The sequence below is a fragment of the Arachis stenosperma genome, chromosome 1 (assembly GCF_014773155.1).
Source record: "Arachis stenosperma cultivar V10309 chromosome 1, arast.V10309.gnm1.PFL2, whole genome shotgun sequence".
Taxonomy (NCBI): domain Eukaryota; kingdom Viridiplantae; phylum Streptophyta; class Magnoliopsida; order Fabales; family Fabaceae; genus Arachis; species Arachis stenosperma.
Genome location: NC_080377.1, coordinates 25,339,535 through 25,354,771, shown reverse-complemented (window position 1 = coordinate 25,354,771; position 15,237 = coordinate 25,339,535). Strand labels below are relative to the sequence as shown.

At 39.7% G+C, this 15,237-nt stretch overlaps 1 protein-coding gene and 1 non-coding gene across 2 annotated transcripts; one reads left to right on the top strand and one right to left on the bottom strand.

The window, feature by feature from the left end:
* Window positions 1-966: 966 nt before the first annotated feature.
* LOC130976685 (uncharacterized) lies at window positions 967-1,428 on the bottom strand. The gene has a single exon (XM_057901604.1). It carries the CDS (start codon window positions 1,426-1,428, stop codon window positions 967-969), a length of 462 nt encoding a protein of 153 aa, XP_057757587.1.
* A 4,255-nt stretch (window positions 1,429-5,683) lies between these two features.
* Window positions 5,684-5,787, top strand: LOC130948014 (small nucleolar RNA R71). The gene has a single exon (XR_009072900.1). It is a non-coding gene; the product is annotated as a small nucleolar RNA R71 (small nucleolar RNA).
* The last annotated feature ends 9,450 nt before the right edge of the window (window positions 5,788-15,237 follow it).

Genomic DNA, 15,237 nt, shown 5'->3' with positions numbered 1-15,237 from the left:
GGCCAAAGACATTTATTCATCAAGATCCATAGACAGTATTCAAACTACTACACAAAAATGATAATTCTACACTCAATTTCCAGTGATCTGACTAAACAATCAGGCATGCATACCACCACTTAATTCTACTTGATTTGTCACTAATTGAGCCAAGTTACTTTTGTTCAAACTTTTCTTTTATTTTTGGAAACAGAACAAGCATGGCAAGCATTTGTTTAAGAAGGTGAAGTTATATCCAAACATCTAGGCATTCACTTTATTCAAAGCAGTAAACCAACACTCATACTAAAAACTTCACATTCCAGAAAGATTCAACAATTACAGTTTAAACCAGAACAAGCATGCTTTTGTTTGCCTTTTAAAGAATGGTCAAGGAACAACACCACCTTGTGAAATTTCTTGTTTTCTCTTTGTTGCCAGGAAACAATTTGATTTCTCCTTCTTCTTCTAGTTGTTGCTTCATGTTCTTTCTAAGATCCTTGTTTCCTTTCCTGCAAAGAGTGATGAAGTTGATTGCTTCTCAAGCACTTGAGTGGTTAGCTCAACTATGTATGGGCAAGTGTCTGAGTCTTAAGTTGGTGTGTGAACACCAAACTTAGTCTCCTACTTACTCCTCTGCTCTTTGAATCCTTGAATTCTCCTTGGAATGAAGTCGCTGCTAAGGATTTTAAGCATTTCTGTGATTGCTTAGAATGGTTGTTCCTTTCATATAATTCAAAGGTTGTTGTGTTCAGTTGATCTGTATGGTGGAATACCAAACTTAGAGTCACACATTCCCCTTTGAATTATTGATCCACGAATTCATTGTTTGGTGTGAAACACCAAACTTAATTCTTTGCAATGCACAGAAACTACTTCACCTTTTTATTGAAACAAATAAAAGAAACAGCAAAGGAGTATTACCTCAGGTTGGGTTGCCTCCCAACAAGCGCTTCTTTAACGTCATTAGCTTGACGGTCAGCTTCCTCAGTTGAGGTGATATTTAACCTTGTCCTTCTCCTCCACATCTCCCAAGTAATGTTTGAGTCTTTGACCATTCACAGTGAAGGTTCGTTGTGACTTTTCTTCCATGATTCCTACTTGTCCATATTGGGAGACCTTGGTGACAAGGAATGGTCCAGACCACCTTGATTTTAGCTTCCCTGGAAATAGCTTCAGCCTAGAATTGTAGAGCAATACTTTTTGTCCCTCTTCAAATTTCCTTGGGGCTATGTTGCTGTCATGCTTCTTCTTTGCTCTTTCTTTGTAAATTTTGGCATTCTCATAAGCTTCAGCTCTGAATTCTTCCAACTCTTGAATTTGCAACATCCTTCTTTCTCCAGCAGCTTTGCTGTCCAAGTTCAAGAGTTTCAAGGCCCAGAATGCCTTGTGCTCCAACTCCAGTGGCAAATGGCAAGCTTTTCCATATACTAGTTGGTAAGGAGACATTCCAATTGGTGTTTTGAAAGCTGTCCTATATGCCCAAAGAGCATCATCTAGCTTAATCGACCAGTCCTTCCTTGAAGTTCCCACAGTCTTTTCCAGGATTCTTTTGAGTTCCCTATTAGATATTTCGGCTTGCCCACTTGTCTGTGGATGGTATGGTGTGGCTACCTTGTGTTTGACTCCATATTTTAGAAGCAATGCCTCTAATGGTTTGTTGCAGAAGTGGCTTCCTCCATCACTGATGAATGCTCTTGGAACCCCAAAACGGCAAAAAATGTGTTTTCTGAGGAAGTTCATGACTACCTTATTATCATTGGTTGGAGTTGCTATTGCTTCAACCCACTTGGAGACATAGTCTACTGCCACAAGAATGTAATTATTTGAGTATGAGGTGGGAAAGGGTCCCATGAAATCTATCCCCCATATATCAAACAATTCAAGTTCCAGAATGAATTGTTGTGGCATTTCATTTCTTCTTGGCAGATTCCCCGCTTTCTGGCATTCATGGCAGTGCTTTACTAGTTCCTTTGCATCTTTGAAAATAGTGGGCCAATAAAAACCACACTGCAACACCTTAGCTGCTGTTCTTTCTCCTGCAAAATGTCCTCCATAAGTGGAGCCATGACAGTCCCATAAGACTTCCCTTCCTTCTTCCTCTGATATGCATCTTCTGAGTATGCCATCCGAACATTTTTTGAACAAGTATGGTTCGTCCCAGATGAAGTATTTGGCATCATTTACCAATTTCTTCCTTTGATGCTTGTTAAATTCCAACGGCAAACTCCCAGTGGCCTTGAAGTTTGCTATGTCTGCAAACCAGGGTGCTTTGTGAATTTCCATGAGTTGTTCATCAGGAAAGCACTCATTTATATGTGTGCTTTGTGTGCTTCCTTCTTCACATGGTATCCTTGATAAATGGTCTGCCACCTTGTTCTCTACACCCTTCTTGTCTTTGATTTCAATGTCAAATTCCTGCAACAAAAGAACCCATCTAATAAGTCTTGGTTTGGATTCTTGTTTAGCAAGTAAGTATTTTAAAGCTGAATGATCAGTGAAGACAATGACTTTAGATCCAATGAGATAGGATCTAAATTTGTCAAATGCAAAGACTATTGCCAAGAGTTCTTTTTCAGTGGTTGTGTAATTCCTTTGGTTATCATTCAAGACTTTACTGGCATAATAAATCACATGTACCAAATTGTCTTTCCTTTGTCCTAACACTGCCCCAATAGCAAGGTCTGATGCATCGCACATCAGTTCAAAAGGTAAGTTCCAATCAGGTGGGGCAATGATAGGTGCAGAGGAAAGTTTTTGCTTCAAAAGTTCATAGGCTAGCATGCAATTTTTATCAAATACAAAGGGTGTATCAGAGACAAGCAAGTTACTCAAAGGTTTGGCTATTTTAGAAAAGTCTCTAATAAACCTTCTGTAAAAGCCAGCGTGTCCCAAAAAACTCCTAACTGCCTTGACATTACTTGGTGGAGGTAGTTTTTCAATGAGTTCCACTTTAGCTCTGTCCACCTCAATGCCTCTATTAGAGATTTTGTGGCCAAGGACTATTCCTTCTGTGACCATGAAATGACACTTTTCCCAGTTTAATACTAGGTTGGTCTCTTGGCATCTCTTAAGCACCAAGGCAAGGTGGTGTAGGCAGCTAGGAAAAGAATCTCCAAACACAGAAAAATCATCCATGAAAACCTCAATAAATTTTTCAATCATGTCCGAAAATATGGACAGCATGCATCTTTGAAAAGTGGCAGGTGCATTGCACAATCCAAAGGGCATGCGTCTATAAGCAAAAACTCCATATGGACAAACAAATGATGTTTTCTCTTGATCTCTTGGATCAACTACTATCTGATTATAGCCTGAGTATCCATCCAGAAAGCAATAGTAAGCATGTCCTGCAAGCCTTTCAAGCATCTGATCCATGAAAGGGAGTGGGAAATGATCTTTTCTGGTGGCTTCATTGAGCTTCCTGTAGTCTATGCACATCCTCCACCCAGTGACAGTTCTTGTGGGTATGAGTTCATTCCTCTCATTTGGCACCACAGTTATGCCACCTTTCTTGGGAACTACATGGATGGGACTAACCCATGGGCTATCAGAAATGGGGTAGATTACCCCTGCCTGCCATAACTTCATGACCTCCTTTTGTACCACTTCTTTCATGACGGGATTCAATCTTCTCTGAGCTTGAATGAAGGGTCTAGCATCCTCTTCTAACAAGATTTTATGCATGCATATGGATGAACTTATCCCCTTCAAATCAGCTAGGGTCCATCCAATGGCATCTTGATGAGTTTGTAGCACCTTGATCAATTCTTCTTCCTGTTCTTGGCTCAGGGCAGAGCTAATGATAACAGGATGGCTCTCATCACTACCCAAGTATGCATACTTGAGATTAGGGGGCAATGCTTTGAGCTCAGGTTTTGGTGCTTTCTTCTCTTCTTTCACTCTCTCTGGCATGCTTGGCATGGTTGTTTCAGCAGCCTTGATGTCACTAACTTCAATATCCTTGGTGAACTCCTCCTCTGCCATTTCCTTTGTTGTTTCTTCAAAGGTTTCTTGTACTGCAATGTCCACTACATCCACCCTCATGCATTCCTTTAGTGATTCTGATGGATAGCTCATTGCCTTGAATACGTTAAACACCAATTGCTCATCATGTAGTCTAAGAGTGAGTTCACCCTTTTGGACATCTATGATGGCTCCAGCAGTAGCCAGGAAGGGTCTTCCCATGATTATCGAAGCCTTGGCTTCTTCCTCCATATCTAACACCACAAAATCGGCAGGAAATATAAAATCTCCCACTTTCACCAACAAATCCTCAACTATCCCATGAGGGAATTTAAAAGTTCGATCTGCCAATTGGAGGGCCATTCTTGTTGGTTTGGCTTCCTCAATCTTCATTCTTCTCATCATTGTTAGAGACATCAAATTGATGCTGGCCCCTAAGTCACACAAGGCCTTCTCCACCATGACTTCTCCTATGATGCAGGGGATTTGGAAACTGCCTGGGTCCTTCAATTTCTGAGGCAATTTGTGCTGAATGATGGCACTGCATTCTTCAGTTAACAACACAGTTTCCTCATTTCTCCAGCTTCTCTTCTTGGTCATTAATTCTTTTAAGAATTTTGCATAGAGTGGCATTTGCTCTATTGCCTCAGCAAACGGAATGTTGATTTGAAGCTTCTTGAAAATCTCCAAGAACCTGGAGAATTGGCCATCCTTTTCACTTTTCATCAAACGTTGAGGATATGGTGCTTTGGGTGTATAAAGCTTCAGGACCTCTTTTTCTTTTTCTTTTGTTGCAGACGGTGTAAAAGATTGTCCCTGTTCCTTGTCTCTCACATTTTCCTTTGCTTCATCCTCTGTGATTTCCTTTGAGATCTCCTTTAGCTTCTTTCCACTTCTGAGGGTTATGGCCTTACATTCTTCCCTTGCAATAGCCTTGGCAGCATGAGAAACGCTTGGCCCAGGGGTTTGCTTAGACAAATACCCAATTTGATTTTCTAGCTTCTGGATGGCAGCTCCTTGATTTTGCAAGTTAGAATTTACTTCTTCCTTAAAGGCTTTCAATTCGGTTATGTCTTGACCCATGGTTGCAAGCATTCCTTCTATCCTGTTTAATTGATCTTGAAATTGTTGGTTCGGATTAGGTTGGGCAGGTTGATTATTTTGGCCATGATATGGTGGTTGGGAGTAAGTGTTTTGTGTGGCTTGGTATGATCTTTGGTTGGAGTTTTGGTATGTGGAATTGTTATGTTGGTTGGGGTTGTAAGGTTTGTGGTTTTGTGGTTGGGTTTGTTGGTTTCCCCACCCAAAGTTTGGGTGGTTTTTCCAGCCTGGGTTGTAAGTGTTGGAATGTGGATCATATGGTTGCCTTTGTTGATTTCCCACATAGTTGGCCTCTTCCCAATCACCTCCTTCAGTGCTTACTTCCTCTTGATCTTGTGTGTGTATTGCAGCCACTTGATTTGTTTCTAATTTCCTGGTGAGCTCTGCTAGTTGCTTGGCAAACACCTTGTTTTGGGCTAGAATTGTATCAACATGGTTCAGCTCCATGACTCCCTTAGTGTTGTGTCTCTCTGAAGCATAGTAGTACTCATTCTCAGCCACTATCTCAATCACTTCAATGGCTTCTTCCACAGTCTTTTTCCTGTTCAATGAACCTCCTGATGAATGGTCTACAGCCTTCCTTGATTCATAAGAAAGTCCATCATAGAAAATATGCAATTGCACCCAGTCATGGAACATGTCTGGTGGGCATTTCCTTGTCAAATCCTTGAACCTCTCCCATGCCTCGTAGAGAGTTTCACCATCTTGTTGTCTAAAAGTCTGAACCTCAGATCGAAGCCTTTTGACCTTTTGTGGGGGGTAGAAACGTGCCAGAAACTTGCTTTCCACCTCATCCCAGGTTGTTAGGCTCCCCCTTGGGAATGATTCCAGCCACTTAGCTGCCTTGTCCTTAAGTGAAAATGGGAACAAGAGCAGTTTATAGGCATCTTCCTGGACTCCATTGGACTTCACAGTGTCGCAAATTCTCAGGAATTTTGTGAGATGTTGGTTTGGATCTTCATTAGCACTCCCACCAAATGAACAATGATTCTCCACCAGTGATATTAGCTGTGGTTTGAGTTCAAAATTGTTGGCCTGAATGGGTGGTTTCTGAATGCTGCTACCACAATTCCCAGAGGTTGGGTTTATGTATGAACCAAGAACCCTCCTCTCGGGAATGGCATTGTTTCCATCAGCTCTCTCATGGTTGTGAACTTCTCTATCCATGTTGAGATCTAGAGCTTCCTCAAAATTGTCCTCAGATTCTCCTTCAGATTCTTCTTCTCCCAGTACTCTCTTCCCTCTTGCTTCCCTTCTAAGTTTATGAAGGGTCCTCTCAGGTTCGGTATATGGAGGAGTTGATGTCTCTCCTCTCCTACCTGTCATACAAGAACACAGCACAGGCAACAAACAAGTGAAATACTCTTGGTTAATGGAAGAGTATGGTTAGAGCAGTTGAGGAATTAATTCAAATAGTTAGTGAGTCAGTGAGTTAGTTGCTTGAATTTAAAGGCATAAAGAAAGAAAGCAAGTAACAGAGTGCAGAAATTAAAATTCAACAAGTAACTTGAACTGAATTAACAAAACAAGAAAAATGCTCAATCTAGTTAACTTCCAATTTGAGAATTGTCAATCGAAAACCAATCCCCGGCAACGGCGCCATAAACTTGATGCTACGATTTTAGGAAATTGCACGATCGGCAAAAATTCCTTCCGGCAAGTGCACCGGTTATCGTCAAGTAAAAACTCACAATAGAGTGAGGTCGAATCCCACAAGGATTGGTTGAGTGAGCAATTCGGATTAGAAGTGTGTTCTAGTTGAGCGAAATCAAGATTTAGATGAGAATTGCGGAATGTAAAATTGGCGGAAAACGTAAATGGCAAGAAATTAAAATTGCGGAATCTTAAATTGCATGAATTAAAGAGCGAGAAGCTAAATTGCTGAAATTAAATAGGGATCGGGGTGATTGCATGAATTTAATTGCAGAATGTAAAGAGAAAGTGGTAGATCAGAAATGGGGAATTCATTGGGTTTCAGGAGATATTGAGATCTCCGAATCAAAACATTTTTATCCCTTCCTCAACCAATGCATTCATTGAATTTTGCTTGGCAATCTTATATGATTGGATCCCAATCCCTTGGCTCACCAATTCTCTCTAAAAACAAACAAATTCCCAATCCCTTGGTTTAAATGTTCATAAGAAGAGATGATGCTCGATCACTGATTATACCACACAGTTTCATGAACCACAATTTGGTAGGATTACATGTCACAATATCCATCCAAACCCCAATCCAATTCACTGTGAGAAAGCTTCTCTAGCATGAATCCTCCATTCCTTTCCCAAGGTTCCGAAGGATTCCAATTATGGATAGTTTCTTTCCTAAGACAACTAACCAATGGAATTAGATTGAGAAGCTTTCTAACAAAAATTCAAGAGAAAAGATTGAAGAAGAAGATAAAAACTATTATTGATTCATTGAATTACAATAGAGCTCCCTAACCCAATGAAAGGGGGTTTAGTGAGTCATAGCTCTGAATTCAATTACAAAAAGTATGAAAACTAGAAAAATGATCCCCCGTCCTCCTTTTTACTAACTTAAATTCTATCCTATTTATACACTTTCTAAATTGAGCTTCTGTTGTGTTTCTTGGGCTTTGAGGCCTTTCCCTGATTTCCTTTTGCTTTGGGTTTATGATCCATAATCCTGATGAGGCTGCTGATCCAATTCTGTAACATTCATTGAGCCAACTTAGTGATAATCAAGTAATGACACATGACTCAACAAATTGAAATTCCAGACTCATCAATTCTTCAGGCCCAATCCCATAAACCATGATATTCAATTGGGTTTCATACCAGAGTACGTTTAAGTTAATGTTTGTGCTCAAATGCTAACTTAAACTGCAATATCTTTGGCCCAGAAACATTTTCAAATAGTGGCGTTTAAGTTGCAGTTTAAGCTTAAACTGCAACTTAAACGCCAGACACTTCCAGTGATGCCTTTTGTGGAAGCACGTTTAAGTTCTAGTTTAAGCTTAAACTGGAACTTAAATGTTGGACACTCCTGGAGGTGGTATAACTCAAGCACGTTTAAGCTTCAGTTTAAGGTTAAACTGAAGCTTAAACGTGGAAATGGAAGAAAGCAACCCTGGAGGGTAAAGTAGTCGAACACGTTTAAGCTTCAGTTTAAGGTTAAACTGAAGCTTAAACGTGGAAATGAAGAAAGCAACCCTGGAGGAGAATTTTGGTCGAACACGTTTAAGCTTCAGTTTAAGGTTAAACTGAAGCTCAAACGTGGAAATGAAGAAAGTAACCCTGGAGGAGAATTTTGGTCGAACACGTTTAAGCTTCAGTTTAAGGTTAAACTGAAGCTCAAACGTGGAAATGAAGAAAGCAACCCTGGAGGAGAATTTTGGTCGAACACGTTTAAGCTCCAGTTTAAGGTTAAACTGGAGCTTAAACGTGGAAATGGCTCCTTGGTGCATTTCTCATTTCTGGCATTTAACTTCCAGTTTAAGGTTAAACTGGAGGTTAAACGCCACTTTCAGCTTTTCCTCAGCTTTCATGATTTTGGCGTTTAAGCTCTAGTTTAAGCTTAAACTGGAGCTTAAACGCCACTGATAGTTCCCAGCATTATATGGCTTGGCAGTTAAAGTTCCAGTTTAAGCTTAAACTGGAACTTAAACTCCACATGTGATATTCAAGCTTCCTTTATTGATTTTGTTGCTTCTTTGCCTAGCCTCTTCTTCCTTGAAATCATCCAAACAACTGCATCAAAGTCTTGCAAAATTTCATGAGAAATCTTCCATTCATAGCATTCAAGTAATATAACTAAAAACTCATGGAATTTGCATCAAAATCATACTGTTTGGATGGTTCATTGCTTTGTTATTCATTTAACCATTCTTGGTTACTTTAAGCTCAAGAAAATGCATAAAACAACTAAAACTAACAGAAAAATGCTAGTGAAACTAGCCTAAGATGCCTTGGCATCAGTATGGCAAGTACAATGCATGGAATGAGTGAGCCAATGGAGGGTAAATTTGCATGGTTTGTTGGCTGGACAGAGGCTCCTCTGTTTGATCCAGAGACTTCTTTATTTTGTCTCTTCCATCCTTGTTCCTATGGCTTCTCTTGCTTGTTCCTCTCCATCCTTGTTCTTTGCTAACTTTCTTGCACAATCCCCTGAAATTAAAGTATTCAAAGTACTTCAAAGTAATATCCACTAAACCATGAAATAATGGAGAAATCACTAGCTTATTGAACGAAATACTATGAAAAAAATTACTAAAGATGTGGATGCATCACAACACCAAACTTGAGACTTTGCTTATCCTCAAGCAAAAAGAAAAGAAAAGAATTGACTTCAATGAAGGCTAATTGAATCTCTTGAAAGTTCATGTCCATATTATCAATGGGGTTTAGTTGCCTTGTGATCATAAACCAACTTTTCCATCTTAATGACTCTTGAAGTATTAAGATCAAACAATTCTTACAAACTCAAGTTCGGATGATATTATGAGATCTTTTTTCTAGTTTTTGGTTGATCCTTGAATCTTTTGTTTCTTCTTTTTGATAGAGAGAGATATTTCTATTGTTTAACTTTCAGTGCTTTGTCTCAAGGAAACTCTTGATGATGGATTTTTGATTGATAATCCCGAGACAGTTGGCCTAAGTTACGAAGTGATTAAACACCCCACGAATCTAATTACCCAACCCTCTCCTTGACACGGTTGCACCACAAGCAAATAGCGAGAGATTTGATCCCAGTCATTGATACCCAGAGTCTCTTTGGACTTCTAAATATTTTTTTGCAAGGTGGTTCTTGATTGTGAGCTTTCGATCGATAATTCCAAACCAGTTGGCTTAAGTTATCAAGTGATGAAGCACCGTCGGATCTAATCACCCAAGCCTCTTCTTGGAATAAAAACATCACAGGCACATAACTAGGCTCTCAACCATTGATGCTCAGAGCTTTATTAAGCTTTAAATCCCTTTTTTGATCTTTCCATATTTCTTTCTTTTCGCTGTTTCTTTTCTCTCTTTTTATTTTCTTTTCCAATTTAATTCAAGGATCTTAAAGGTTTAAAGATCTCATAATACTTTTCTAAACTCTTGTTTGTGAGGAATCACTCTTCTCATTCTTTTAATATCATTCATGTGCTCTTTAAGTACAATAGATTATGATCAAAGTCATTGACCACCACTTTTTATAATATGACCTTTGTTGATTGATTCAAATTTTCTTCATTAAAGGCAACTCTTTTTCATGATGATTAGAGTGCTCTTTGGATAATGCAGATAACAAGTTTGAGTTGAAACAAAGTAAAACTAAGAAAACAACCAAAATGCAAAAAGGAATTGAAAAACAAGACAAATAACTAAAAGAAAATAAAAGATGAAGGTTAAAAGAAGCATAAAAAGAACATGACGACCTTAATCCCTATTGTCGTCTTCCTCATCATCCTCTTTTTCTTCTTCATCATCTTTGTCCTCCTCAGCATCTTAATGTGTTTTCCTTGGGACCTAAAATCCTTTAGATTCTTGTTTCCTTCTCACCTGATCATCATGTTGTGCTTGTGTGTTCTTGAGATTCTCAATGATGTCTCGGGCCATATCGGGATATGGAGTTATTTTTTTATTGGCTTCATGGGCTGTCCAAGAACAGTAGCTCATATTGGCTTGAGAGTTGAACCTATATTTAAGTTCTTCTGCCTCAATTCTTGCAGTGCCTTGTACTCTTGAAACTCTCTATAATGTGCTGCATGTTGTGTTGAGAGTTCTTGAATGGTCGAGTATACTTGTTGCCAACCCATGTCTTGTGGTTGAGGAGCTTGCAGTTGTTGGCTTGATTCTGCCTGAAATTGAGGAGCTTGAGGCTCAAGTGGAGGGGGTTGCGGGATTTCTTCTTCTTATACTCTTTGAGGAGAAATTACCCTTATCTTTTCCATGGTCTTCTTGAAGATGAATTTGTCTATAGAAATTGGAATATTATTATCAATGAAGACCCTTGAAGCCTCACAGAGACAATATGTGACACTTGGAAATCCAAGCATGGATTTAGATTATTTATTGGAGGAGATGTGATATATTTCTTGAGAAATTATTTTATCCACTCTTAATTCTTCACCAATCATGATATAATGGATCATTATGGCTCTCTCCACTATAAGTTCCAAGTAGTTTTTTGTGGGCATGATTGATCAATGGATAAATTTCAACTATCCTCTTGCCGATGGTATGAGGTCGCACCTTCTCAATTGGAGTTGCTTTCCACTCACATCCGATGTCCATTGCAAACCAGGGAGATAAATGCCTTTGACTACCTTATCATACCTTGGATCATTGTTCAATCTATCTTTGTAAGTCATTGATGATGTTGGCGATATTGAAAATCTCAAGCAGAAGACTCTCTGAATGCTTTCCAGACTAAAATCGATCACCTTTCCTCTCACATAGCTCTTGTAGCTCAAGTTATCTATGTCTTGAGTCTTCGCATCAGTAAAGAAAGCATTAGCATGAAATTCTTTGACCAACAATTGTCCCACTTTTACATGTAGATTACAGAAAATTTGCTGTCTTCTTCTCATGATTTGTTCTTGAATTTCTGGACACTCTCATTCTTTTATATGAAAAGGGACTTTGAGAATGATTTTTTTTTTGGTCGTTAAATTGTAGAATTGGTTTTCATAAAATTTTGAGAGGAACCTTGTTGCATTATGTGAGGGAGTAGCAAGTTCCTCCCTTTTTCTCTTTCTCAACAAGGAAGCTTGAGATTTGGGTTTTATTTTTTGTTTAGAGCTTTCTCAACCAACAAATCAACACCAAACTTAAAAATTTTGCTTGTCCCTAAGCAAGGAAAGAAAAGAGCAGTGAAGAAGAAAAGAAGAATCCGTTGGTTGTATGGGGGAAGGGTAGTAAGAAGAGAGGAATGGGAATGGAGGAAGAGTGGAATGAGGATTAAGAAGGAAGAGAGCGTTTCAGATATGTATGAAGAGAGTAAGAAGTGGTGATCAATGAGGGATGTGGGGGTGTGTATTTATAAGGAAAAGGAGGTGGGGTGAATGGATGGTGGAGTTTAAAAGTTAAGATCCAAGGGTGTACATGTGGGATAGGGATTTGAAGCATGTAAGGAAGGGTGGTGCTTGGAGTTTGTGTGATGATTAAGTATGGTTGCTGCTTGATGGATGCATAGATTAATGCGACCAATGCATGTGGAGGAGGGAGGCATGCAAAGACAAAAAAAAAATTAAAATATTAGTCTGTAGGAAAGGGTGTTCCTCGAAACACGAATGACCCCTGCCTGCTTAAGAAGTGAAAGAAGTGGCCTATGCATAGGGTTGTCATAGGTGTAGGTGAATTTAATGAAAGTTACTATGGTCACAAGCTTCCTTACTTACCTACAAAATGCAAACACAAAGTAAGAAGGAAAAATATATATCGAAAATAAGATAGTATACATGCATACACGTATAGAATGAGAGGAGAAGTTATATGCAAAGGGCAAGGAGGGGTGGTGAGCATGTGGGACGCATCTCCCCTTGCGTTGGATGCAAGCAACACCAAACTTATGTTTGGTTGTGGTTCGTTGAATGCACCCTCTTGTGCATTGGACACATGGGCTTCATTTGAGAGCCAAATTGGCTCTGCATTGGTGCGTTAGATGTAGCCCCATATATAGCTCCATATGTCTTTCCTTGGTGCGTTAGACGCACCCCCTGTGCGTTAAATATAAGGTAAAAAATAGGAGACATTGTGGCTCTGCCTGGCTGTGTTAGACGCAGCCTCTCATGCGTTAGACGCATGGCTTGGATGGGGAGCCATTTTGACTCTGTTTGGGTGCGTTGGATGCACTACTCCTTGCGTTAGACGCATGGGCTAAAAGTGGGAGCCAATTTGGCTCTAATTTGGTGCATTAGACACACTATGCCTTGCGTTAAATGCATGGCTTGGAGCACACACCAAACTTGCTTCTGATGGTGCATATGTGTGCTCCAAGGCCCCTTGTTTTGTGTAGTTCTAATACAACTTGCATGCATGAATCATAAGTGAAATAAAAACTAATGAAAACAATAATTCAAAGGATACTAATGATTGTATTGCCTTCCAACAAGTGTTTCTTTTATGTTACTAGTTTGACAGTCATCTCTTTAGTTCAGGATTTGAACAGATTTTTGACGATCAATGTTGCTGCCAAGATAGTGCTTCAATCGCTGGTCATTCATAGAGAATCTTTGCGAATTCTCCTCCATGAATTCAATATGGCCGTAAGGGGACACCTTGGTAATAGTAAAGGGTCCTGACCATCTTAATTTTATCTTTTCAGAAAAAGAGTTTGACCCTTGAGTTGAATAGAAGTACCTTTTATCCATGCTCAAAGGTTCTCATTGGGATCCTCTTGTCATGCCATATTTTGGTCTTCTCCTTGTATAACTTGGCATTTTCATAAGTCATAAATCTAAAATCATCAAGCTCATTGAGTTAAAGCAGCCATTTCTCTCTCATAGCTTTGGCATCAAAGTTAAGAAACTTAGTTGTCCAATAAGCCACGTGTTCTAATTCCACTAGAAAATGGCAAGTTTTACCTTAAACAAGTTGATATAGAGACATGCCAATTAGAGTCTTGAAAGCAGTCTTGTATGTCCAGAGAGTATCCTCAAACTTCTTGGACCAATCATTGCTTGAAGCTCCCACAATCTTCTCTAGAATTCTCTTAAGTTCTCTGTAGGAGACCTCCACTTGGTCACTTTTTTTAGGGTGATATCGGGTAGATGATGAGCGGATAATTTATACGCTTTTTGGCATTGTTTTTAGGTAATTTTTAGTAAGTTCAAGCTACTTTTAGGGATGTTTTCCTTAGTTTTTATGTTAAATTCACATTTCTGGACTTTACTATGAGTTTGTGTGTTTTTCTGTGATTTCAGGTAAATTCTGACTGAAATTGAGGGATTTGAGCAAAACTCTGAAAAAGGCTGACAAAAGGACTGCTGATGCTGTTGGATTCTGACCTCCCTGCACTCGAAATGGATTTTCTGGAGCTACAGAACTCCAATTGGAGCGCTCTCAACGGCGTTGGAAAGTAGACATCCAGGGCTTTCCAGCAATATATAATAGTCCATACTTTATTCGGAAATTGACGACGTAACTTGGCGTTGAACGCCAAGTTCGTGCTGCTGTCTGGAGTCAAACGCCAGAAAAACGTCATGATCCGGAGTTGAACGCCCAAAACACGTCATAACTCGGAGTTCAACTCCAAGAGAAGCCTCAGCTCGTGGATTGATCAAGCTCAGCCCAAACATACACCAAGTGGGCCCCGGAAGTGGATTTATGCATCAATTACTTACTCATGTAAACCCTAGGAGCTAGTTTATTATAAATAGAACATTTAACTAATGTATTTGACATCTTGGGACGCATAGTTCTCAGATCATGGGGGCTGGCCATTCGGCCATGCCTGAACCTTTTACTTATGTATTTTCAATGGTGGAGTTTCTGCACACCATAGATTAAGGGTGTGGAGCTTTGCTGTACCTCAAGTATTAATGAAGTTCTATTTTCTTTTATTCAATTCTCTTTTATTCTTATTCCAAGATATTCATTCGCACCCAAGAATATGATGAATGTGATGATCAGATAACCCTCATTATCATTCTCACTTATGAACGCGCGTGATTGACAACCACTTACGTTCTACATGCAACAGAGCTTGAATGTGTATCTCTTAGATTCCCCAACAGAATCTTCGTGGTATAAGCTAGATAGATGGCGGCATTTAAGAGGATCTGGAAAGTCTCACCTTGTCTGTGGTATTCCGAGTAGGATCCTGGGAATCTGGAAAGTCTAACCTTGTCTGTGGTATTCCGAGTAGGATTCTGGTAATGAATGACTGTGACGTGCTTCAAACTTGCAAGTGCTGGGCGTTAGTGACAGACGCAAAAGAATCAAGGGATTCTATTCCAGTAGGCGCAGGAACCAACCAGTGATTAGCCGTGCTGTGACAGAGTGCGTGAGCGTAGTTTTCACTGCGAGGATGGGATGTAGCCATCAACCATGGGTGATGCCTCCAGACGATTAGCCATGCAAGTGACAGCCGCAGAGGACCATTTTCCCGAGAGGATTGAAAGTAGCCACCGCTGATGGTGAACCCCTATACACAGCTTGCCATGGAAAGGAGTAAGAAGGATTGGGTTAAAGCAGTAGGAGAGCAGGCGTCCTTGAGTCATACAGTATCTCCATGCACTTATC